The 23824-nt window shown below is 41.7% G+C and overlaps 1 protein-coding gene across 1 annotated transcript; it reads right to left on the reverse strand.

Annotated features, from left to right (window-relative positions):
• Positions 1 to 86: 86 nt before the first annotated feature.
• Positions 87 to 20999, reverse strand: pgs1 (phosphatidylglycerophosphate synthase 1; the record flags this gene model as incomplete). The annotated part of the gene is made up of 11 exons (XM_079233787.1): positions 87 to 934; positions 4063 to 4204; positions 4296 to 4444; positions 6147 to 6438; positions 7406 to 7599; positions 8818 to 8996; positions 9535 to 9724; positions 9810 to 9909; positions 12616 to 12693; positions 14960 to 15170; positions 20884 to 20999. 10 exons carry the CDS (start codon positions 20997 to 20999, stop codon positions 4085 to 4087), a joined length of 1629 nt encoding a protein of 542 aa, XP_079089913.1. The 3' UTR covers positions 87 to 934; positions 4063 to 4084.
• Positions 21000 to 23824: the final 2825 nt, after the last annotated feature.

Genomic DNA, 23824 nt, shown 5'->3' on the forward strand with positions numbered 1-23824 from the left:
TCCTTCATCATAAATAAAGTTATGAAGAAAAACTAAAGATTTGAAGATGCACAGCCTAATTTTTAATAATTAAAAGATTAGCAGAATCAGATTTGTAAACCAAATATTATCATTTCCTTTAAACAAGTTTAGATTATAAATATCGTTTAGTGATTTTTTTTTTTATTTTTTTTTTAAGTATTTAGTATTGCTTAAATCTGCAATAAGGGACCTTTTGAACTCTTCTCGCTCCGTTTTGGTCTCCACCTCTTCAGGAAACACTCCGGATGTTTCGCTGCTCAATGCTCCACTGTTCCCCAGCCATGAGCTGGTTTGTGTGCTTTTAGAGTTGCCTGCTGCTGATTGTTGTTGCTCTCCTTTAACCTTTTAAAATAAAGCTTCATATATTACTACAGCGATGAGGGTACAAATCCACCACGGCAGCAAACAAAAAGGTTCACACGTTTGAAGTCATTGTAAAAACTCACCACATCGTCCTTTAATATACAAAGATAATAACACACTGTACAGGTTAGCTCCGATTACTGCTGTAAACTCTTACAAACGTATTAAGGCTCCTCATGGGATTGTAACTCTTCACCATCACAGCTGCGATTACTATCGAATAAATGCAGCATGTACTTAGAGAGGTATGTGCAGTAGTGTTAGAAATGTTAGTAGGTAATGCTTTTAATATTTAAAATCGTAATGACATCATCAGATGTTAAAACTAACAGAGCAACAGTTAGGCAGGTAAACCACAGAGTAAAAAAAAAAAGAAACCGTGTGTGTGTGTGTGTGTGTGAGAAAGTAACTTCCTGGACACACTGGGGGTTAAAGCCGAGGAGAGGCTGAAGACTACCCAGCATGCCGGTGGTAAAGCGTCCCACCGGCAGAAGCAGAACGACCTCCAACTCGACCTTCGACGCCGAAGAAAACTAAAGACTCCGTCCTCCTGTTCAAAACACAGAAACACTTTAAGTATATACGACTTTAATGACATACTAAGATGTTATGACATACTTTTTATGACATACTATTCTCTTTTTTAAAACTTTGACAGTATACTGTTAAATATTTTTAACTTTCGATACTTTGACTTTTTACACAATACAATAACCATACCATGTCACTGCTTACCGGAATGTATAATAATTCATGAGGATGACCAGTTATCCTCATTCTACTCTGTCAAATGGGGTCAAGGGTTAGTTCAATGTGTGAGACCACTGTGGGAAACCGCAGCTTCACCACTAGAGGGCAGGCAGCTCCACCCACACAAGTTCAACATGACTGAGGACGTCTGCTGAGTTTGAACCCTCAGAAGAGACTGTCAAAGTATTTGGAGAGACTCCAACCTGTTGTACGTTTGGAGTTTCTAACAATAGACGGCCTGTGCTGCCGATAAGAAATGTTTTTTCTGTTTATCCTTTTAACCGGAAAAGCTATTGTTGGAGGGCGTTGTTTTGTTTGTTCCTTTTTCGGGAATAAAAAATGAGATAAGCAGTAAACACAGATGACAATGCCACACGGATACAAAACACCAGTACACAGTCTGCTCTTCAAACCCCAAAGAGACCATTCACACAGTCACTGGTTATTTTTGTTTTCCATAAATGTTACCAAAAGATTGATCCAAAAATAATAAAAGGAATGAATTAAATTACCTAATTATTCCCTTTCCACCAAACAGATGGAAATAAGTGTCTATAGTATTCAGTTGTCTTAATCTAGTTGAATTATTTTATTGGAATTTAAAAGCCAGGAACATGAACTATATGCATCATATTGGTTGCAATTCTTACTTTTTATGGAAAAATATCCAGGAGCAAAAGCTACTTCTTACTTGCATTTAGCATCCAAGCTCATTTATTTGGACATTAGTGATACAGAATGTTAAAGAAAAGACATAATCACCTTTCAAATGTGCTTTCTCAAAATGTAGAAACATGTGTGATATATATATATATTATATATAACAAACTAAGTATATACAGCAGCAGCCATCCAGTGGAATAATTCACCATTTATCAGAAAACTGCCAAAGAAGATTACTTTTTATAAAAATGCTGAGCTTTCTAATGAGTTATAGATAGATGTAAGGCTGTTTATTTAGTTTATTAACTCAAGATCAGAAAGGGGGAGTGTTGTCAAATGTTTTACATTACAGACTAGTAATAGTTGTCTAAATGCTGTGCACGTGTTGTCAAATTGGTGAAAGATGTGTACTTTATGTGCAATGAGTTGACACCTCAGGGCCACCGTACAAAACTTTTAAATCACTTAAAGTAGTAGGATGCCATGTAGGATATGTAAATACAAACCTGAACAATATTCAGAAATTAAACTGAGCTTTAAAAGAAAAATCACTGCAAGCGATACTTTGTTTGTTCAGACGGATTCCGATAAGACTCATGGTTAAAAGTCGCAGCCGTTTGCATTTGCAACTCGCCGTCTTTGTATCGTTTGACACGTCAGGGCCTTTCCTGTTGTCATCTCAACATGTCTGCAGTTCAACCAGACTTCAGCCTGAGGCCCCGCGGACTCTCACAGCCAAACCTCTCCGTGGGTTTGCACCAGAGCCAGAAAACCTCCACTTCCAAGCCCCTCAGCCTCTTTTACAACAACAGGTCTGTATGTAAGACGATCTGTTATGATCCTTTCTTTTTGGCAGCAGATCACTTGATCATTCACTCCTCTTGTCTCTATCCAGGTAGCGTTGAGGCACCACCCATTTACTGTAATAATCCAGCATGCGACACTTCCTGTTCTCAGAAACTAACACCACGTTGTTTTTTTTTTATCTTCTGCTGTGGTCTTGACAGGTTTCCTTTTGGCTAGCTCTTGAGTTTATGAAATGGAAAAAAAACATATCTGCCCTGTTCCGAGTGAGTAGTTTTGTGCCTTTTCCAAGCACAAAAAAAATAAACTCTTTAAAATGTCGACTCTGTGTCAGGGTCGACTTCCCCTCACCAAGTCCTGACAGGACTCCCGGTAACGCAGACCGCACCGTCAGATCCTCAGCATCGCACGACGCTGACTCACTTCTTGACACGAGTGAATCCCCGCTCCACTCTGGAGACGGGGCTGCTGGGAAGACGAGGATGGGACCTGCGATTTGGGACACGCCACAATGACTGCAGGCATTTCTAAGAAGCCACAGCCTGTTTTCCTGTGTGTGTGTGTGTGTGTGTGTGTGTGTGTGTGCTTTACAGTATGTTCAAGGCTGTATTTTGTCCACAAAGCAAAAAAACGGACAAATAATGCATGGATGTAAAACATGCTTTAAAAGGAGAATTCCAGTTTATGGGTCTTATTCTAAATACTTGAGTATTTCCATTTTCTGATACTTTATACTTTAACGTGCTGTGGGAGCAAGACGTCGGCGTGTAATCACTTTAGGTGATCAGTCAGGTTTTCTTTTCTCCTTTTAATGTTTGACTGACCTCGAGGTTTCTTTAAAGCAGCTCCAATTATTTTCTTTGGTCTCTCGGATTGAACTACAAACACAACAACGACACTGTTAACTCATTATTGATATTTTACTGGATTTGGCAAACTTGTTGGCAAAGAGATGCCCATGTGCACATCAAGCAGACACAGAGCAGCATTATTACTTTCATCTAAAAGATCAAAAGGAATAATATTCACTCTTCTTTTTGCTCCGTTTTGGTCTCCACCAAGTCCTGAGGGGTATTTCAGGCTCTTTCGCTGCTAAACACTGCAGTATGTTCACTAGCTAGATGCTAACTGCGTCTGTCTGCTGTCTGCTGCTGAGCAGGTGGTGCACGGTGAGTTTTACGGCTTTTTCCACTGAAAACAGCTGCGTCTGGAAACAAGGTTGATGTGAGCGCTGAGACCGCAACAAAAACAGTAAAGTTCTGGCTGTAAAGAAAAGAAAAAACGGAGATCTGAAAGACCCTTGAACGCGTCACGGAGCTGCAGAGTTGTGTGATGATTCTACGAGGGTCGTTTCAACAATTGTTGATATGAAATTATGAATCGGCGCAGCTTTAAAAACAGGTCTGATCTGAAATAACCGAATTGATCAGAATAAACTAATGAGTTAATGCGATGGGTCACCTGAAGGTCACCTGGTGGCGACTTAGAAGAAGTTCTTGATGAGGGGAGTGACGAGTTTCACCCACAGCTTGACGTGGCGGTCCGGCCGCTCGAACGTGGAGCCGGACACCTCGCTGGACCGCTCGTACAAGACCTCCTGCTCCTGAGAGTTCAACACACAGTTCAACACACAGGTGCGTCAGCAGCTCACAGTTACAGTCACTCATCATCATCTCTGGCTGCGGTTCACCCACCTCCTGCAGCTGGCTCTGCAGCTCCTCGTTCTCCGTGACTATGGCGATTTGGGCCTCCAGGTCACGGTGAACCGAGCGGTAACCGAAATTAGGGGAGCCAATTAGAGTGAGGCAAGGCCGATCCTGCCCCTGGAGGTAATACCACAGACCTGTAAGGAGGGGGGGGGAAGAGGAGTGAGCCAGGAGGAAATGCTTCAGAGACGTTTTTCCAGCAGAGATTTAAGAGAGATTTAAGACAGCAGAGAGTAAAGGCCCAGACCACAACTAAAAAGGAAGCACATGCAGAAATCCCCAGCGTCGATCCAAAACCTCAAAGCATGAGAGAGAGTGAGTGTACATCCTTGTCCCGAGGCTACGACAAAATGACTGTACAAGCCGCCTTCTCTCACGCTACATACCGCTGTGACCACAAGAAGAAGAGAGGAGAGTAATGCGTTTTATTATTTCCACTGAGCCGAACTACTCCAGACTTAAAAGCTTAAGCCGCTTTTATACACAGTTGCCGGTAAATTACTGACTTTTCACACACGCCATGGCAATGCAGGAGCAGACGGGGGGGGGAAAGGGACGGAGCAGCTGATGGCGGTTACGCAATAAATATGGACGCCAACCATCGTATCGCTCAGAAGAAGAGGAGGAGGAAGATGATGGGGGCGAGGAGGAAGACGTCTCTTAATATTTTAAGGAACGTTGTGGGCGAGGAGCAGTCAAGTCACCCACGACAGCATTGACGCAGCAGCTTACTTTACCCGCCTTCATTCAAGTCACAGCCGGACCCGCTTCTACCCTGAAATGTTACGAGGCCTCGAGTTTGAGAAGAAAATCTTGTGCAGATATTTCCCAGAATATTTGAACGTCGCTTCCATTCAAGGGATTTAAGATTGTAATCTCTTGTAATCCACATTGACGAGAGAGTCACTCCTCAAACTATTAGTTTAATATAGTTAAATTTCAATTATCTTCGCATTTTTGCTCAGAAATGTGAACGACAATGACCACATTTACATTTACTTTACAATATCTTGCTGTTAAGTGTGTATTCATGCTTCCCAAAGAACGACAACGTAGGGCTGTTATCACTGCAGAACAAACACACAACAAGGAAATAAATAAGTGTACTGATTTAATTTAGTTTAATATTTCTGATGACGCAGATCTGGTGCTTATTGATGCCGTTTCCACCAACAGAATAAACTGTTGAATAATCAGGCTTTTGTCTCCGTTATCAAAAATGTCAACATGATCTTCATGCATCCCTGAAAAAACAACAGGAGAAAAATTCCCACAAAATTTGCAACAAGCATCGAGGATGGGACCGATGCAGCAGTACAGGTTGTTGCAAGTCGACTTACTTAAGATTGTCTGGAAAAACTGCAACTTCTGTGACTAAACATCATTTCTGGTTGATGAGGACAAAACAAAATATTCTGTTTCCTGCTTCTGAAATGTAAGAATTCACTGCTTTCTTTCTATTATTACTGTGCATGTATGGTACTTCCTGTACAGATGACATATTGATGAAATGTAGAAGTGTTGGTCATGTGATCTATATTTAAATCATTGATCATTGAGTATCATGAGAAGCTTTAAAAGCTGCTGCTCATTCACACTGTGAAACACAGGTTTAAATGTACGACTGAACTAATAAATCAAGACAATCTACAGATATGAGTCTGTGCTTTTCTCCGTTTTATATAAATGTGAATTAAATATCTTTAGTTTTTGCGCGGTCGGTCTGACGAAACAACCAATTTGAAGGCGTCGCCTCGGTTTGTGGGACGATAACAGAAGAATGTGATCGTTAGCTCTCATTGAATACGGACGGGCGTGTGAGCTTTCGTCTGGTCTCACCTTTGGCGTGGAAGGTCCACTGTGATCTCTGGTACTCGTGCAGCTGAACTCTCTCCTGCTGGCCCAGCCGGCACACCTGGCTGTAAAACTGTCTGGCGATGTGTGTGTACGCTGCGGGGATCGCTCCGGCGAGGCCCTTGGCCCCGAAGAAGCCGTTGACCTCGGGCGAGGCGGTGAGGATGCGGTAGTTGGCCCCGGCCCCGAGGACCAGCCGCATGTAGGCCCGCGTCAGGTTGAAGTAACCCGACGTCAGGAACACAGTGGAGTCCGGACCGGCGTCAGTCAGCAGGCGCTGGAGTTCAAGGACAAAACGGAAAGTGAAGAAAGACGAGTTTCTGTTTGGCTCATTAAAGAACTCAAATCTATCAGGATGATATCTTGATAACTGTAACAATATGATAACATAAGCTTTAGTATAATAGTTTGCTCACATGTGATTATTCTGTCTTCAATAATAACTGGATGAACTTCTTGGTGCTTTTTAGATTCATAAAACCTATTTTTTTAAAAACAGGTCAAAGTTGAGTCATCAGTGTGCGATGAGTAACTCAACCACAAATGATTCCATGTATTCACTCATTCATTTCTGCAGATGATACCTAAAACCTTTATTGTTTACTTCAGTGGTCAGCTTGTTGATGCAGAAGGAAACAACAAGGACACACAATCTGGGTGAAATCTGATAAACACTTTAAAGAAAGCCTTTTTTTTTTCTTCCCCCGTCCAAAATGTGACGAGTCTTCTACTAGAAATAAACCTGCACAAGAGCCACATCACATCCTGGTAAACAAAAGCAGCAAAAGATGAACAATGTATTGAAATAAATCAAACATGTTGCAACAAATCCTCCCTTTGTGTGTCGATTCAACTTTTTAATGGAACCGCAGTATGAGCTGTCGCATTGAATTATAGTATAATCACTTTATTGTGTTCATTTCCAGAATATGTGACTTAAATACCGGGAATAAATGTTTCAATATTTACTCATGGTTTACTAGTCACACGGTTATCTATTAGTCATGTATTAATCACATGGTCAAAACATCCCATAATGACAATAAAGAACCTTAATCTAATGACATTTATGACTAATCAGGAAAATGAACAAAAGGTCAACTTCAAAGCATTGAAGACATGGATAAAAAAAAAGAATCTTTTAACAGCAGGGCCAAAGTTTATATATTTTAAAAGATCTTTTTGTTGTGTGCTCTGTGTATGTTTTGGGTTCCAATGTCCTGACGTCAGGTGTGGAGCCTCACCTGTGTGACCTGCTCGTCCACCCGGATCCCCAGAGGCCTCATCTGGACCAGCGGGAACACCCAGGTGTCCTCCTCCCCCTCGCTCATCCCATCGTCCTCAGAGTCCTCCTTCAGCAGCTGCTGCCTGACCTGGGCCGTGTTGACCACCTCCATGATCCGCTTCCTCGCCGCCGCCGAGAAGTCCTGCCTGTTGCCTGGTTGCCCACGGTGAGACAAAAACATGAGCGAGCGCACGAGAGGGAGGCGGGTCACACCGATCTCTGGGTCACGGTGATCTGGGCTGCGAGTGCGTTTGAGAGAACGTACGGCCGTTTCCCGAGCACGAGGCGGAGAGCAGGATGTTGATGGGGAGGAAAATAAAACCTCAGCTAAAGAGCCGTTACTCTGGAAAACGCTCGTCTTTAATGGAAATGTGCATCTGTTTAAAGGTCGTGTTCACAGAAAGCGAAGCCTTCTGGATGAGAATAAAAGTAGCGAATAGCTCATTAACAACTGCACTTCCTCTCACTGTTGACATGATGTTGTGCCAAGCAGCACTTGGAAGTACAGCACAGATTCCAGGAAGGTTTTGCCCTCATAAGCATGAAACTTGATTATTTTAAACTTCATGCAAATTCAATTACCCCCCATAAGATACGATTCGCTCGAGTCCCATAGAAAATTAATAGTTGCATCCCGTTGCCTTCAGTGAGTTTTTACCGTAAAAGAAGTCTTTCTTTTAAAAGCAAATTAATTATTTCAAACTTAGCGTAATTTCCCAAAAACTTTGGGGATTTCATTTTTTCCAAGGACTTTTCCAGGTTTTCCATGACCGTAAGAACCCGAGTCACGACTTATTTGTGCAAGTCAGGACACGTCATTGCAGATACTCAGTTTTTAACGTTTTACAGGAGAATTCCAGCAGTGCGTGTTAGTTCCCAATCCATGTCGTCTTCCAGCAACACTGTGACGTCACAACTCTATTCCTGGTGTTCACAGTCCTGCAGACATGATGTCATTCATCCCACAAACTAGCATCCTGGCAGTCTGCGCTCCTGTTACGGACACCCAGCACCAGTGTGTGTGTGTGTAGAAAATCCTGACAATTTTCACATCCGGCTGCATGGCTAGCCAACCACAAGAGCTCTCATCATCTTTCTCACTGCACGCACCCCCCCCATACACACACACACACACACACACACACACACACACACACACACACACACACACACACACACACACACACACACACACACACACCATCTAGTCTTCTGTCGAAGCTTTCAAGCTCCATTAGTGAAATCCATCGGCCTCTCCTGCAGAAAAAACTGGGCCTCTGCCACCGTAACCGGGCATGAAGTGTCAAACTGTGTTGGAGGGTAAACATTAAACATGTGTCTGTGCACACACACACATACACGGGTGCCTACCATTGTACGGGTGCACCATGCCCTCCAGCATGGTGACCGAGTCGTCGGGCTGCAGCTGCAGGGAAACGTCTCCCACGGCTTCCACCAGGTCGGAGAAGAAGTCGGCGACCTCGCTGCAGTTCTCCAGCAGCACGTAGCGGTCCTGTCTGTTGGTGAAGTACGAGTCGCTCAGGTTGGCCCTGAGCAATGAGAGAGACTGTTGTTAGAGGGCTACAAGGCGTTTAGACACGAGGAAAGACAAAGAAGAAAAAGAGGATCTGTTTGGACATATGAACATTTTTCTGTAAAAAAAAACACAACATAAAAAAGGGAGAAGTCTTCATCCGCTGTAGTTAATTAATTATGTTACAGCTGAAATTGGTTCACAACATCAGGTATTATTATTGAACAGAGAGTTTACCAATGTAATGCCGCCTCTACTAATTGTAGTCCTAAAGTTGCTCGGCTAGTAAGTGTATTTATTAACCCCGTTTAAGCTACAGGAGGTTCTGTGTTTTCTTGTCCGAAGCATCTCCCAATTCCTTCACTGCAGAAGTGTGAAAGTAAAGACTGGAAATGCATATGCATTTACTATGATACTCGTTATAATCAGGTGCACATAGTATTTGGTTTACTCTCCCGTGAGCAGCGGGGGCGGGGCCATGTCATTTGGAGCAGAGAAGATCGAACAAACAAACTCATATTGACACAAACATGGACTGCTGGGAATCGACGCACCCGCTGATGATGATGCTATCGTCAAACAGATAGACTTTGATGTGCTGGACCCCGATGGTCTCGTTGAAGCGCTGCGGGACCAGCAGGCGCAGCAGGCCCCTCAGGTCTGGAGTGTGGTACAGAGACACCCTCATCTGAGAGACGAAGCGCTGCAACAGCGGCAGCAGCATGGTCCTCGAGTTGGTCTGTCCTGCACGTAAAAACATCAGGAGGATGAGCGGCGGCGCTCGATGAGACGACAACATGGAGATCTCAAAAAGGAAAATGCCGACAACCTCGTGAGCCGCGAGTGTAGTCCAGCAGTATGGAGACTTTGAGGTCGGGAGCGTCAGCGTTCTCCTGCGAGCGGCGCAGAGCTTCCTCCATGCAGTCCACCTGAAGAAAAACAAAGAAAGCAGAGGACAAAAGCATCAACACGTGCAGCAGAACCAGAGATATCGTCTTTTCCTCGACACTTCAAGCAAGCGTCAGTTTTACTAACTGATTAATCGTTATCGTGCAAAAAAAAAAAACACATTTACTGTCTTCAGCTTCTCAGATGTGAGGATTCACTGCATTTCTTGGTTTCATACGATTGTAAAACGAATATCTTTGAGTTTTGGGCGTCGCAATATTTTCACAATTATCTGTAATTTTGTAAACTAAACAATTCATCAAGAAAATAACGGATAGATTATAATTGATAATAACCACAGGCATTAAGACGCAGCCATACATTTTCTCTGAATTTGGGGAACTGGGCTCCAGCATCGAGCTGCTCGGCTCTTTTCACTGCAGCGGAAAACTTCTCGAGGACATTTTACTTAGAAAAAACTGTTAACAAAAACAGTTTCCTGTTGTCTGTAATCAGGTTTTCACTTCTCGCTCCAAGTCATTGTTCTGCAAACCACAAACGGAGGTTTGTATCCCTTTTGTTGTCAGCAGGTGCCATTTGTTGTTACTCTTCTGCTCTGACAGTCTAGCAGTTGGGTGGTTTTTAGACTTAAAATAAGGTGCACTGGACTGATATTAATGTAAAAAAAAAAGCTGGCTTCAGTCTGCAAACCAGCCGAACTTTTCTTTCCGAGCACAACTCTGTTATAACTGTTGGCTGCTGCCACAAACAAATGTCCCCTTGGGGATGAATAAAGTATAAATACTATCCTATCCTCCTATCTTAGCGTGCACCTGTCTTTCACACGTTATCCTACTGTGTTTACACAGGAGTAGAATAATAAGAGATTAATAAATTGGCAGCATGCTGCATATTTTAAACAACAGCAGCGTGTTATCATCTCTTCACAGAGCGTGGGAAAAGCATGACTAACTTTGTGCTGGAAGACAAAATGACTCTCTTTAGAAGGTAGCGAGTGCAGCGTAGTTATTTGTGGCGAGCGGCGGCATTTGTTGCCCACCTGATTTTCTTTTATTTACTTCAGCTTAATTGTGCATCTGGAGCCCAAATGCATTGGTTATACGTGACTCCAGAGTGCCCGTTTGCATGCCGGTAAAACAGTTCTCCTTTCCAGTCGAGAGCTTTTTGGGCGACGTGTGCATAACCTACACTACCAGCTTGGCTCTGGGAGGGAAATGTGTTCATGAGTTGGAGCCGTAAGATGACACTGAAACAATAGTTTCCTTTAAAAAGGCCAAGAAGCAGCATTTAGTCTCTGTGCGATGTCAAATCTGCTCAAACTCTTCACGATTGCATTTAAACAAATTTGAGCATAAACATTTTTTTGTCATCAACCAACGGCACTCTGACTTACCGCAGACAGGAAACGTTGACCCAGAGGAAGTTAGTTAGAGGAAAGATGGACATTTGATTATTATGTAAATAGGGTTGAATGTGACCGTATCCCGTTTTTATCTGTAATAGAAAATGCTGACGTTCTCCAGAAATACAATCTCAAGCAGAGTGAAAATATATACTGTAGTTTGTCGTAAAAAAAAAAAAGTCTTATTTCTCCCGAGTATTCAAGCGGCCCTCGAGGAGAGAACTATGTGGTCGGTGGCTCCTCAGTAATTAGAGTTTGATACCCTGGGCCTGGATTTAAACCATTAACAACCTTTCCGCATTCAGACACATACTCTGTATGATTTATTTTCTACTGGCGAAGCTTGTTGACATTTGCTTTCATCCTGTCATCTTTTGTTTAAAAGATATTTCTCATCAAGCTCTCTAAAAGAGTAGACTCACGATGCACAGTTAAACAAAACTAAGCGTAGATGGTGACATCAGACTCCACAGCGCTCCTTCAGGAGCCACAGAAAGGCTTTATAACAACTTGTCCTTCACATATGCGGCAGCAGTTCTCTCCACTCTGAATCACCTTTGCATACGGGGCGCTGAACAGGCACGTCTTTGGGATTTCACATTATTCTCTTGCCTGCACCTGCGCTTAAGTAAACCCGCCACACAGGTGCGAGAGTCAGTATCAGTCAAGGAGCTTTTGTGCTGAGCCTGGGATCGGGAGTCTTCGGTTTAAACCACAGACCGCACACGTATTTTGAGTCTGAATTTAATTCAGGTCATTGTGTCCAATTACAAGCAAACCCGAGCTAGACAAATAACATAGACTCACTGTTCCTTGACTCAACGTTTGTAGTCATCCATCATCCTGTGAGGTTACAGCATTTGGCAGCAACCACACCTGATTCAAATGCTTCTAACTGTAATTTAACATGTTTGACTTGTCCGTGCCTTGTTCTGGGATTCACCCTCTGCTGCTTGAAACCAGTAAAAACAGCTGAATGCGAGTCCAGACTGTGGTTTGTTCTGGTTTAATGTTGTTATGCTAGGTCTTCCAAGCATGAAAAACAGCAGGATATCACATGCCAACACTGGTCACCTTATACCCATAAACCCTTGCATGTTGGGGTTATTCCTTGTAGCTGGCCTGGAGTACATTTTCATTCTGAAGAAAGCACGCTGTGGTTTTCCTGGACGGCGACTGACTCACATTTTCTGGCATCTCTAACCACTAACTTGGCACATGCCGTTGTTCTCACCTGCCCCAAAACTAAAAGACATAAAAAACTGCTCTAACAAGGAAATGCACACGCACACGCACAAACACACACAAACACCACTTTTCTCACCAGCTCCTGCTCCAGCTGACCTGTTCCTAGATACAACGAGGCCATCACCACGCGCCTCCTCGCAGTCTTGATCCGCGCCTGAGGGGAAACAAACAAACACAACAATGAAAGGGTGTGGGGTGTCAGGAATCTGGTCCCAAATATCTGATAACGAGAAATAATAATAATAATAATAATAATAATAATAATAGGTACATTTACTGACAGTCACGTGGGCACACTGTCAGTCTGCACACGCAAACTAACCACATTCCTCCAGACTCATCATTATTAATAAAACAAAAATTACATATTTTTGGCAGGATAACTGCGTATTTAACGTGGGTAGTTTTGGTGTCGTTGGCTCAGGTTTCTCTTGGTACTCTGCATTTTGCTCTTGGAAGCCAAGTAAATGTAGTCTGAGGTGATCAGGGGACGGAAGAAAAAGGTTTGAAAACAATTCAACAGAATAGAAATAACTCTCTGGATAATGCACGTAAAAGTTTTCATTGGGATAAAATGGATGTCTGCATGTTTATGAATTATCAAGAGAAACCAGGACATTGTCTATACAACAAACAATTATTATGTTGATTCATTTCTTGATTAATAGTTTCCTCCATAAAATAAAAGCCTTAAGCTGTGTCTTCTGATTTCTTCAAAAAGTCCAAAACTAAAATACATTCAGCTTCCAAGGATACAAGAACAGGAAAATAGCAATAAACCTTCATAATTGAATAGCTGGAACTTGGTAATGTTTAGTTTTTTCAGTTAAAAATGGTTACGTTAATATGATTACTTTCCCATGAATCAAATCTAATTTCTAGAAAGACGCTCTATTGAATTAATTAAATGTCTGTACTGTGAGCCCCACAAACAACACTCCATTCACCTCCATTGTACTGAAGTGAAGGAAGAAATCTCAGCTTGACACAAAAGGAGGAAGTGAAAAGACAATCTTTGGGCGATCTGACACTTTTAGGGATAAAATTTCCACAATGGAATAAGACATCCTTTGCATTTGTCTGCAACAAAATAAAAAAGGCATTGCTGCTTTTTTTTAATGAAGATATTTCCTCCTGTTCTTTGTGCTAAGTTCCTTTTCACTCTGCTCAGGTCACCACACATGGTTTTGGCTCGCTCATGAAGTATCATTATATACTGATACTGTAGCACCAAACAGAAGGAAGTGTGTGTGTGTGTGTGTGTGTGTGTGTGTGTGTGTGTGTGTGTGTGTGTGTGTGTGTGTGTGTGTGTGTGTGTGTGTCAGAAAGTGATCTATAAAAAAACAAACACAATGTTCTGTGGAAGGAAGGGTCAATAAAACAGAAGACAGAATGGTTCCTTATTGTCCCTTTTGTCTTCTAGCAAACAGAGCAAGGCCTTGCAGCTGCTGTGTGGAGCTGGGTTCTTCCCAACAGGAAGAACCCAGAACTAAAGACTGAGTCTTTAAGAAGACGAAACTGTGGGACCCCGACTCCAACTCCAACATGTCTAACGTGTGCAGCAAGCATTCTGTCCACGTCACTTTTAGAGCCTTGTCTACTCGAATAAGGATATTTTCCTCCATGTTTTGGCCTCAAACTGAATGTCACTAAAATATATATATATTTTTTTTTTAAACGTCTTCTGCAGGTGTAGATTTTTATCCTGGCCATTCGGGAAAAGACTCTTCCTTGGCAGGATATTTTTCCTGAAGGGCTGCCGAGAGGTCTGAATATTTTGCATAACAAGACTCCCTTATAAGGTGACGCTAAGTAGCAAGTAGTCTTCACACGAGTACATTTTAGTTTTTGCCATATATAAAAATAAAGAATTTCCTTCACTATTGTTTACCATCTGTTAACACTACATGCTCCGAATCTTCTTCTCTGGTATTTGAAGTATCGTTGACGTTGCCTTTAGCGTCTTCAGAGTACGCCTTGTGTTCCATGAGACGCAGCAGGTCTGGGGCGACGTAAAGAAATAACCCAGTTGGTCTAATTCCAACTTGACATTTGCTTCTTTCTCTAATTTGAGTGATTCACAAATGAAGGGAAACGTGCAGACAGGCACATTTTTATGAATGTTTTACCTGGTAATTTTTTTAAAGTCTTCAGGCGTCTATATTTAGCACAAAAGAGCTCAAGAATTGACTCCTGGCTGCTGCAGCGTGTTTCTCTGCCAACTCAGGTGTTGCAGATACGTTCACATGTCTTCGGGTGGACTAATGCTTCCTTAAATACCTCAAACACTTTCTCCACCTGCCTTTGTTTCCTCACAATACATGACGATATGGAGCATCTCTTCAAACTCAATATTCGTAAGCCTTTGTTTGTTTTTTTGAGTTCTAATCATTCCTTTGCAGCTAAATGAAAATACCGACCTTCATAGTCTGGTAGAACTGGTCGGGTGAGGTGAGGATGTGGATGCGAGTGCCCGGTACACGGAAGGCGGGTACGTGTTCTGCAATCCATTGGAAGTGGCCACAGAGGCCGTCTGTGCCCTGAGCGCCGGCTGACCCGGCGGGCCTGGAGACATGTCGGGGGGCCGGGTCGGCTTCGGCCAGGAGGGGAGCCAGCAGCAGCACCGAGGACCTGGAGGAAACAATCGAGAGCTTGTGTTTTACATACGTGGAGAGTCTTACTGATAACACAGTTCACCGCACTGAACCTCTTTTTGATCACACGGTCCACTTCAATGCTGCTCTTGAGCTTTCCATCATAACCTTCATCCACAGATGGCCCTTCCTGGGATGCGGTGTGGTTTTACAAGGTTATTCCCATATAGTCCCTAAGTGACACCTACTGAACATCTTGGTGGGTCGTGTGACAGGTCATGTGATTTTGTGTTTCCATAACAACCTTTCCAAGATGTCTGCTCCAGGTCGTTGTGACAGATCTGAAGGAAGTGCTACATTTCAAAAAGCTTGTTTTTCGTTGTTAAAGGTAAGATTCACCCGTTTATGAATTCATGTTTATTTAACATGTCCTTTAATACATTGAACCTGCTGTGAGCACATTTCTTGATGAAAATGATATAAAACAAATAAAATAAAAACCGTTGTGACACATACGTCACATCGGGAATTTAACCTAAAAATAAAAACAGTGTGACATGTATGAACAACACGAAAAATAATTATGATCTGATCAGTGATTTTGTCTGATTCAATGATATTTAGCTAACATTTGTATTATTATGTAATTATTAATACAATTTGTTTTTCGATTAACACCCAATATTTTTTCCAATTTCAAATATTTGACACTATTTTGAAAACAATGTCAGAAATGTGCTCTATGTGGTCTATTTAGTCCATATTTCATAGGTACTGTAAGGGCCTGAGGGTAGTGGACGGCATCGACATTCCAGCCAGAAGGCTCCACCCACTCCTCGTCAGGAGAGCATTGAGATCAGGTGTGGAAGAGACACACCTGATCCTGAGCTCCTCGTCAGGGAGGTGAACAAAAGCCAAGGAGGGGAACGGAGCAGGGAGACGTGTGACAAGAGAGGCTTCTCCGCTTCAGGAAGGAGATTAAGCCGTAAGTCGGCCCGGCTGATATAGTTCAGTCGTGTAGGTAATGGATAGAGCTCTGGACTGAGCTACGTTTTCAGTTCTTTTGTGTTTGTTTAATTAAAAACCTTTAAAACCTGCAGAACTGACTCTGCCTGTGATTGCTGTCACTGCCCTAACTTATGTGTCCTCCGTACTGTTACAGTATTAACTGTGTTGATGGAAAAATGTCCAAAATAAACCCATTCATGAGAAAACCACCGACCTCGTCAGTGGAAAATGAGACGCGTCTCTCTGGACGATGTCAGACAGAACAGGTCAGTTGTGCCATTTATCACAGGAAAATAGTTTTTTTTTTTGTGCCGTCAGCGGATTCTCAGGTGTCAAACGTCCCCGCCAGCAATTGAACGCACCACAATACCCCTGTGCTTGAAACGGATCCTATGTCATAATTGTCAACCAGTTGGAAACCCTGTGACAAGGTGACTAACCAAAGTGAACCAGAACAAATTAACCGGATTCTAACATCACATGACGGTAGCTCTGCAGTCTGCGGTGACGCCTGACAAACAGCGGTTGGTATTTTTAAGCATTCAAACAAGGGCTGTTTTAATTTCCCACAGCTCAAGGCGACACCTTAAAATGTCCGGTTTTGTAATTTTATGTCAAACAACTAATCAATTTAATTGTTGCATTTAGATCCATGAGAAGATTTAACAGTGTCTGGATGTTCTTCTTCAGTGTCCTAACGTTCACCCCAACACCACATCCCCTTTGTCTCTGCAATACAATCTCACAATCCGGTCTGACAAAGCCGCCATATTAAATAAAGACAGGGTGGAGTTTGATTCTCAGGCATGACTGAACCTCAGAGGCTGATCGTCAGAATTCTACTGAAGTCTTTCATATTCATTACGCCCAGAACACACAGTTTACGTTTTGGTTTGGAATCAAACCCACAAAAAAACGTCTGCAAGAAGTCGGAGGAAACGCAAGTCACATAAAAACAAAAAACACAGCTCGGGGCTTCTTTCCAAAGCCACTTTGCCGAGTTAGAACTTCTGCAGCAAACACAGAAAGGGGATTTCCCCGTTGTTTGGGATCAAACTCCGATCACTCATAAACATGCATACCACTCAAGAGCCATAAAACAACTGTAGCATGTCAGAGAACATCCTTGTGTCCTTAAAACTACAAACGTTATCTAGAAGGAGCACCTTGAGCTTGGCGATGGGTTTATGTAATATGTGATGATCGCCCAGCTGACCCCAAAACCTTTACACTTTTTATGCAAGTGATACAAGATAAGAAGCGTGTGACAGGAGATAAAACACGCTTTGAAATCATGTGGTGTTGCTTTATATTTCTGCAGGATTTTTTTATCCTTAACAAAAGGTGGAGTTTCTGCACACATGTTTACGACATGCCGTCTCCGCAGAAGCCCCCTAAATTAAGATTATCGGAGCGGTGTAGCGCACTTCGTAGATCAGCAATTTCGTGAAAGTGAGATGAAGTTAACTCCTTACATTTAATGAGGTTAGACGCTAAATTAATAATGCTGGACTTTTGCTCGTTACTGCAATGAATAGAGGAGCTGTTTACGTTAATATGTGACTGCATCACATCCCTCTTGATTTGAAGCATGTGACGGGAAACAACAATGTCCGTCTGTCTTCCTCATAAATCAAAATACCCCGAAAATCTCTTTGTGCCTTTAATGGATTTAAACCCCCATTTGTCTCCACAGATTCAGTTATCAAACTGGTCACACTGTCTAATAAAATGATGGAAAAAAACAATATATTCAAATAATATATTCTACATGGAAAAAAGGATATGGAAGTCCAAAACCTTCCTCTCTTCCGGGAAGACTTTCCACCAGATTCTGGTTGCAGAAACCCGCTCACATTCAGCCGCAAGCGTTTTTGTGAGGTCGACCACTGATGTTGGGTGATAAAGCCGAGCTCTCCAGTTCATCCCAAAGGTTGGGTCGAGGTTTGCACATCAAACTAAAATACATATATTAAGTTTCTTTACGGACCTGGCTTTGTGCACGAGGGTCACGCTGAAACAGGAAAGGATTGTCCATAACTGTTGCCCCAAGCTGGAAGCACGCACAAAAAAACTTGTAACGTCAAAGTAGATGTTTTAATCCTCAATAAGGGTTAAGAGTTCTCGGTTTTAACATACATTATCAACGTACGTCATTTAGTGTAGCGCACTTAGAAATGAAATGAGAGCCGTAACATGTTGAGAAGTTATTGTTGCTGAACAAAAACAAATAGTCTTCCCTCTACATCATTCTCCGAGTTACATGAGCACATTCACTGCCCTCTGCCCAGTTAACCCAACGCCACTTTACAGTGTTAGTACATTAATACACGGCTGATTCATCCCCGGTGTGTGAAGGAGAGTCCTTCCTTCCTGCTGCTGTCAGGCTGCACAACCAACTGAGGTCCCAGTAGATCACAACAAAATAAACACTTCAATCACTTTGGTCACTTTAAAATCACCTCAACTGTGCAATATAAATACATTTTATTCTGTATAATATTGTTATTGTGCATTCTTTATTGTTTTTATTACCGTTTTACTGTTTATTATAATACTTTTCTCTTTTGTACTTTACCTGTTTGCTGCTGTAATCCTGCAAATCTCCCCAACACGGGACTAATACAGGAATATCTAATATTCCCTCTCCTGACACTTTTATTATGACCCAATTACTGACCAGAGGATTGATTTACACACATTTGACTCTCGAAACAAAAAGTGAAAACTCCAGATCTATGTCACAGATCACGTGGTTAAGATCATCTGTAGTAGATCTGCCCGTTTTACACTCTTTGTCCAGCAGGGGTTTGGTGAGCACACGAGGAACGAAACGTTTTGCGAACCAGTTTGCTGGAAAGCTTCGATGCTTCACGAGGCTTCATTTCGCCATCACAAATTTTAAGAAATCTTTATAATTACCGCACTGTTAATATCAAATCCTGCTGGTTGACACTATGAATAAAGTCAAACACATTTGTTTTGCCTCATCCTACTTTGGACGGTTATATAATGAAGGAAATGATGCAGGATGAGATAAAAACAATAAAAGACATGTATATTACAGATTCTTATTTCAGGTGCCAACCTGTCTCCATCCTCAACACTCAGTTTCCTTTCCGGTAACAGAGGCATGAACCAGGAAACTGGCAAACGCTTTTCAGGCGAGGCGCAGTTCATCTCGAACAAGCCTAATGTTAGATAAATGCACTAACATTAGGCTCGTTCGAGATTAACTGCGCCTCGCCTGAAAAGTGGGCCGGCGGCAGCCTGCGTTGTATAAATAAGCTTTGTTATTATCAACCACACAAGATGTGTCTTTAGATTAAACCTTCATTGCACAACGTGAGACTAACAGCCAAAAATTGAACGTTAAGTATTACAATAACACCGAAAATAAGGATTTTCTTGTTGTCAAATCTGAGAGCCAATCAGCTCTTTGATCTGGCGAGAGCCAGGCATTTCCCATCATGCCCTGCGGTCATGCGGACGGCAGAGAGAAAATACTGAGAAATGTCTCCTGAGCAATCAAGAGCGTCCTGACGGGGAACATCGTATCACTGCTTGGCACGGAAACGGCACCGAACAGGCCTGAAGGACATTTTCACCAGGAACTACAAGAATGAGGCCGAGAGAATCATGAAGGATTGTTGAAATAAAAGGGAGGAAGGTAATCTAGGCCAGCACAGAGAGTCCCAGGTCACCAGGATCCTCAATGAGGTCACGGCCTCAGACTGTGCGATTGATCGACTGAACAAAGACAGAGCTCCTCCTGCTCAAACGAGTCAAGGCGTCACATTCAAGAGTCCCTGTGACTAATAACGCCTCCAGGTGCGTTACGCTAACGAGTGACATCACCTGTGTGAACGCCGCCTGGAAGCGTCACATGACGGAGAGGCCGTCAGAAAGGTGTCAGTTTCCAGTGGTGGGTTGCAACTAAGTAAATTTACTCAAGTACTTGTACATGTTGTGCTACTTTCTACTTCACGACATCTCAGAGAGATGTATTGTACTTTTAACTTGACAACAATTATGAACATCTTAGTTACGAGTTACTTTACAAATTAGGATTATTGCATAAGAGAATGAAAAGTTAATTAGTTACAAAAATGTATTGGCAAATCGTTAATAATTTGTCATTTTTCATGGTACCAACTTTATATAAATATATATAAAAACTTTGAAATGGGTCATTCTGAATTCTGACCATTTTACTTTTGGTACTTTAAGTATATTTTGGTGGCAATCCTTTAGTTAAACTTTGATTGGAGGACATTTACTTAAAACTGAGTAGTTCTACAATGTGGTATTACTACTTCTACTTGAGTAGCACCGCAGGTTTCAGCTGTGGTAAAATGATACAAAGTTACATAACACACACACTCTCACACACACAAAACAGAACAGCATGTACAGTACAAACCATAACCTTCAGTTATGGAAACCTGTACTTTTCCTGAAGACTAGCTTCTGCTTGGAGCCGCATTACTGGGTGGAAATTAGCTAAATCTGACTTTAAACTCATATAAGCTTCATCCTAGATAAGCTACATGTTGACGGCTAAATATTTTAAATAATACAAGATCAAAATAGAGCATCACATGTCAGATAATAGGCGCATTAGCAATGACAACATTAGCAAAGCGTCTGTGTCTCTTCGTGGTCGAAAGCGTCACGCAGGAAACAAAAACAACCGTTTTATCCTCGTGTCCGTGTCTCCGGGCACGAGACGTGTTTCTTACCCTCCTCTCCTGTCCCGCGCGCGGAAAAGCCGGTCAGATATTCGGGTGAAAACCCCGGTGATGGCCGGTGAGTACACGGAGTACACCAGCCTCCTCCAGGACATGGGAGCTGCCATTGCTGCAGCAGGGACACTTTGAATAAACTTTATCGACACACCGTGAACAGACACGCTGTGCTTATTGTAGGCCGTGAGAGAAACGGGTGAGAACTGTTATGCAGTGTGTTCATTATTGTGTCTTTCCTGCAACAACAAGTGAATAAATCCGATAAAAATAATAAAATTGGTTGTTTCTGTCTGTCTGTCTGTCTGTGGTTTATGTGATAGTCTAAATGCCTCTAAAGGACCTCTAGTGATCAAACTGTAAACTACATTGTAACTTCAGTGTTGTGGAAATGTTGTTCAGATGTACCCTGAAGTTACATTTAAAAAAGATCATCAATATTATTATGATTTTTATGATAATAATAATGGTTATTATTAACATTATGATTTTCATGATAATAATAATGGTTATTAATATTCTGATTCTATGTGATTTTTTAAGTGTGTTTTTCCTTTGTCTTTTAATAAAATGTTTGTTTATATGGGAAAGAAGCAATGCAATATCATGTTTTATCATCTTCAAAAATGATGCTTCACAGTGAAAGATATTTGAGACAGTCCTGGTTTAGACCAATGCATTTCTGGTAACACCCACTTGATTTGTGCCGCTCACATGTTCTTTAAGGTGTGACCTCAAGCTATCAAACCAGGTTTGCGGTGTTGCAGTACAAAGTATTGTTCACAGGTGTTTGTTCCAAGAAACAGTCCCTCTTAGGAACACAATGGCTATATAGCCAATTGTCACACTGTAATTACATAGTAGTCGCTTGGTGAGCATACATTCCTGTTATTAATAGTGTTAAGTTGTTTTATTGATGCTCATACAATGATCAACTTTGTAATCTTTGTTTGCTTTTATGCCATCGGCCTCTTTGATTGTGCAGGTTTTTTTTTTGGTGAGAAAATAAAAAAATACCCAGCTAAAGTAAAACAAATATGAAAGGTATTTTAGAGTGAGAGAGAGAGAGAGAGAGAGAAAAAAAAAAAATAAAAAAAATACTCAATAATATAATACAATAAAATAGCAGAGCAGAACATAGTACTTTTAAGAAAATAAAAAAATGCAAAGTATATACAGTGTATAGTATATACAGTGAAATAGAATAGGTATTAAATTGACTAACTAAACGACAAAAGCGGTGCTAGGGTTATTAATATTAATTCAATTGAAGGAGGATCTGGCCAGAGGTGATTTATTATATTTCGTATACAGTTTATTAAACAATAGTGGAACCACTTAATAATAGCTCATTGGACCAAATATAACAATAAAATACTGCTTACACGTATGTTCCAGTATTAATCAATCAATACAAAACATGACAATATAACACTGACAGAGACAATTCTGCATAGTACATTTACCTTTGATACCTTCAGTGGATTTTCTGAAAATACCTTTACGTTTTTATTGGAGTGAGCCTTTGGATGCAGGACTTTTGTGTTGATGCCTGTAATAGAGTATTTCTGTTCAGCAGTATAGCCGGTTGTTGCTCAAGAGCACTGACAGTAAGTCAGTTGCTTCCTGACACAAGACGAGGGCCTGAGGGAGATCATCTTTAAACGCTAACCGGCTCGCAGCTCACATGGATAATAATTAATCATCTGTCATGTTGTGAACAAAGAAAATGAAAGGATTATACTTCTGCCTGGAGTTAAGGTAAGGTTATATTTATGGATCCTCGGTGTAAGAACCTAACGATACAAAATTAAATTAATTGAGTATTTAGATCAAATTCATAAAACAATGTAATCAAGAATATGACATTGAAAAGTACAAGAACAAATATTATTGAGCAAATATTTGTAGTAGTAGAAAGTGTATGTGCTTAAGAACAATTTTTAGGTGTTTTACTTGAGTGTTTAAATATTACTTAACATGTCAGAGGTAAATATATTTAACTTTTTATTCCATTATTTGACATACAAATTATATGATCACTTCAGAAAATGTGATGCATCAAGATTGAACTACCCAACAATATAAAGTAAATGTATGTAAAAAAAATACAACAGCATGATATAATAGGATAGCAGTCGTATAATAGGGTCTCGTTTGTCATTACAATATATACAGTTTATATGGAGTTATTCATATTGCCCGAAATAGACTCCTATCTATATCTGCCAGTAAAGCCTGTAACATACATAGACACATAATGTAACCTATTACCATTTGAATTGTTCCATATGTAGTGTGTAACTTGTTCACGTGTGTGCGCGCGCGCGTGTGCGTGCGTGTGTGCGTGTGTGTGTGTGTGTGTGTGTGTGTGTGTGTGTGTGTGTGTGAGAGAGAGAGAGAGAGAGAGAGAGGGAACCCATCAGTACCAGGAAACAGCCCGGCAAAGGTCACGCTGATTATTTATTGGCAATCTGCCGAGAACGAGCGCGGGCACGTGCATGTGTTCTCTGCGTGTGCACGAGCGTGATTCCTGGAAGAGCAGGAGGCGGAGCCTTACGACTATTCGGCTTTATTCCGAAACAACCTCCAGTAACCTTTATGCACACACGGACACGGTCTCGCCTTCAGATATCGCCGACACAACATTCCTCCGCGCAGGAAAGGAACCCACACTCTTTTTGGATACTTTTTTTTTTTTTTTGGATTTTAATGCCTGAGTTAATAATTCATTTAGCACTACTCTCGGGTAGTTTGCATATCTTTTCTTTTGGCGAAGAGCGGCTGCGGTGCGGGGCTGAATATATCCGCAAGGTAAGTGCTCGTTGTGCATCACTCAAGCCGACACGGTGACAGAAAAGAGACGCGTTGTAATGCAGATTTAAGCACAGCTGCTGTTAGTGGCTGCTCTTGGTGCAGTGCAGCCGAGGAGGTTGGA

This window comes from Taurulus bubalis (assembly GCF_910589615.1).
Source record: "Taurulus bubalis genome assembly, chromosome: 2".
NCBI classification, from domain to species: Eukaryota; Metazoa; Chordata; class Actinopteri; order Perciformes; family Cottidae; genus Taurulus; species Taurulus bubalis.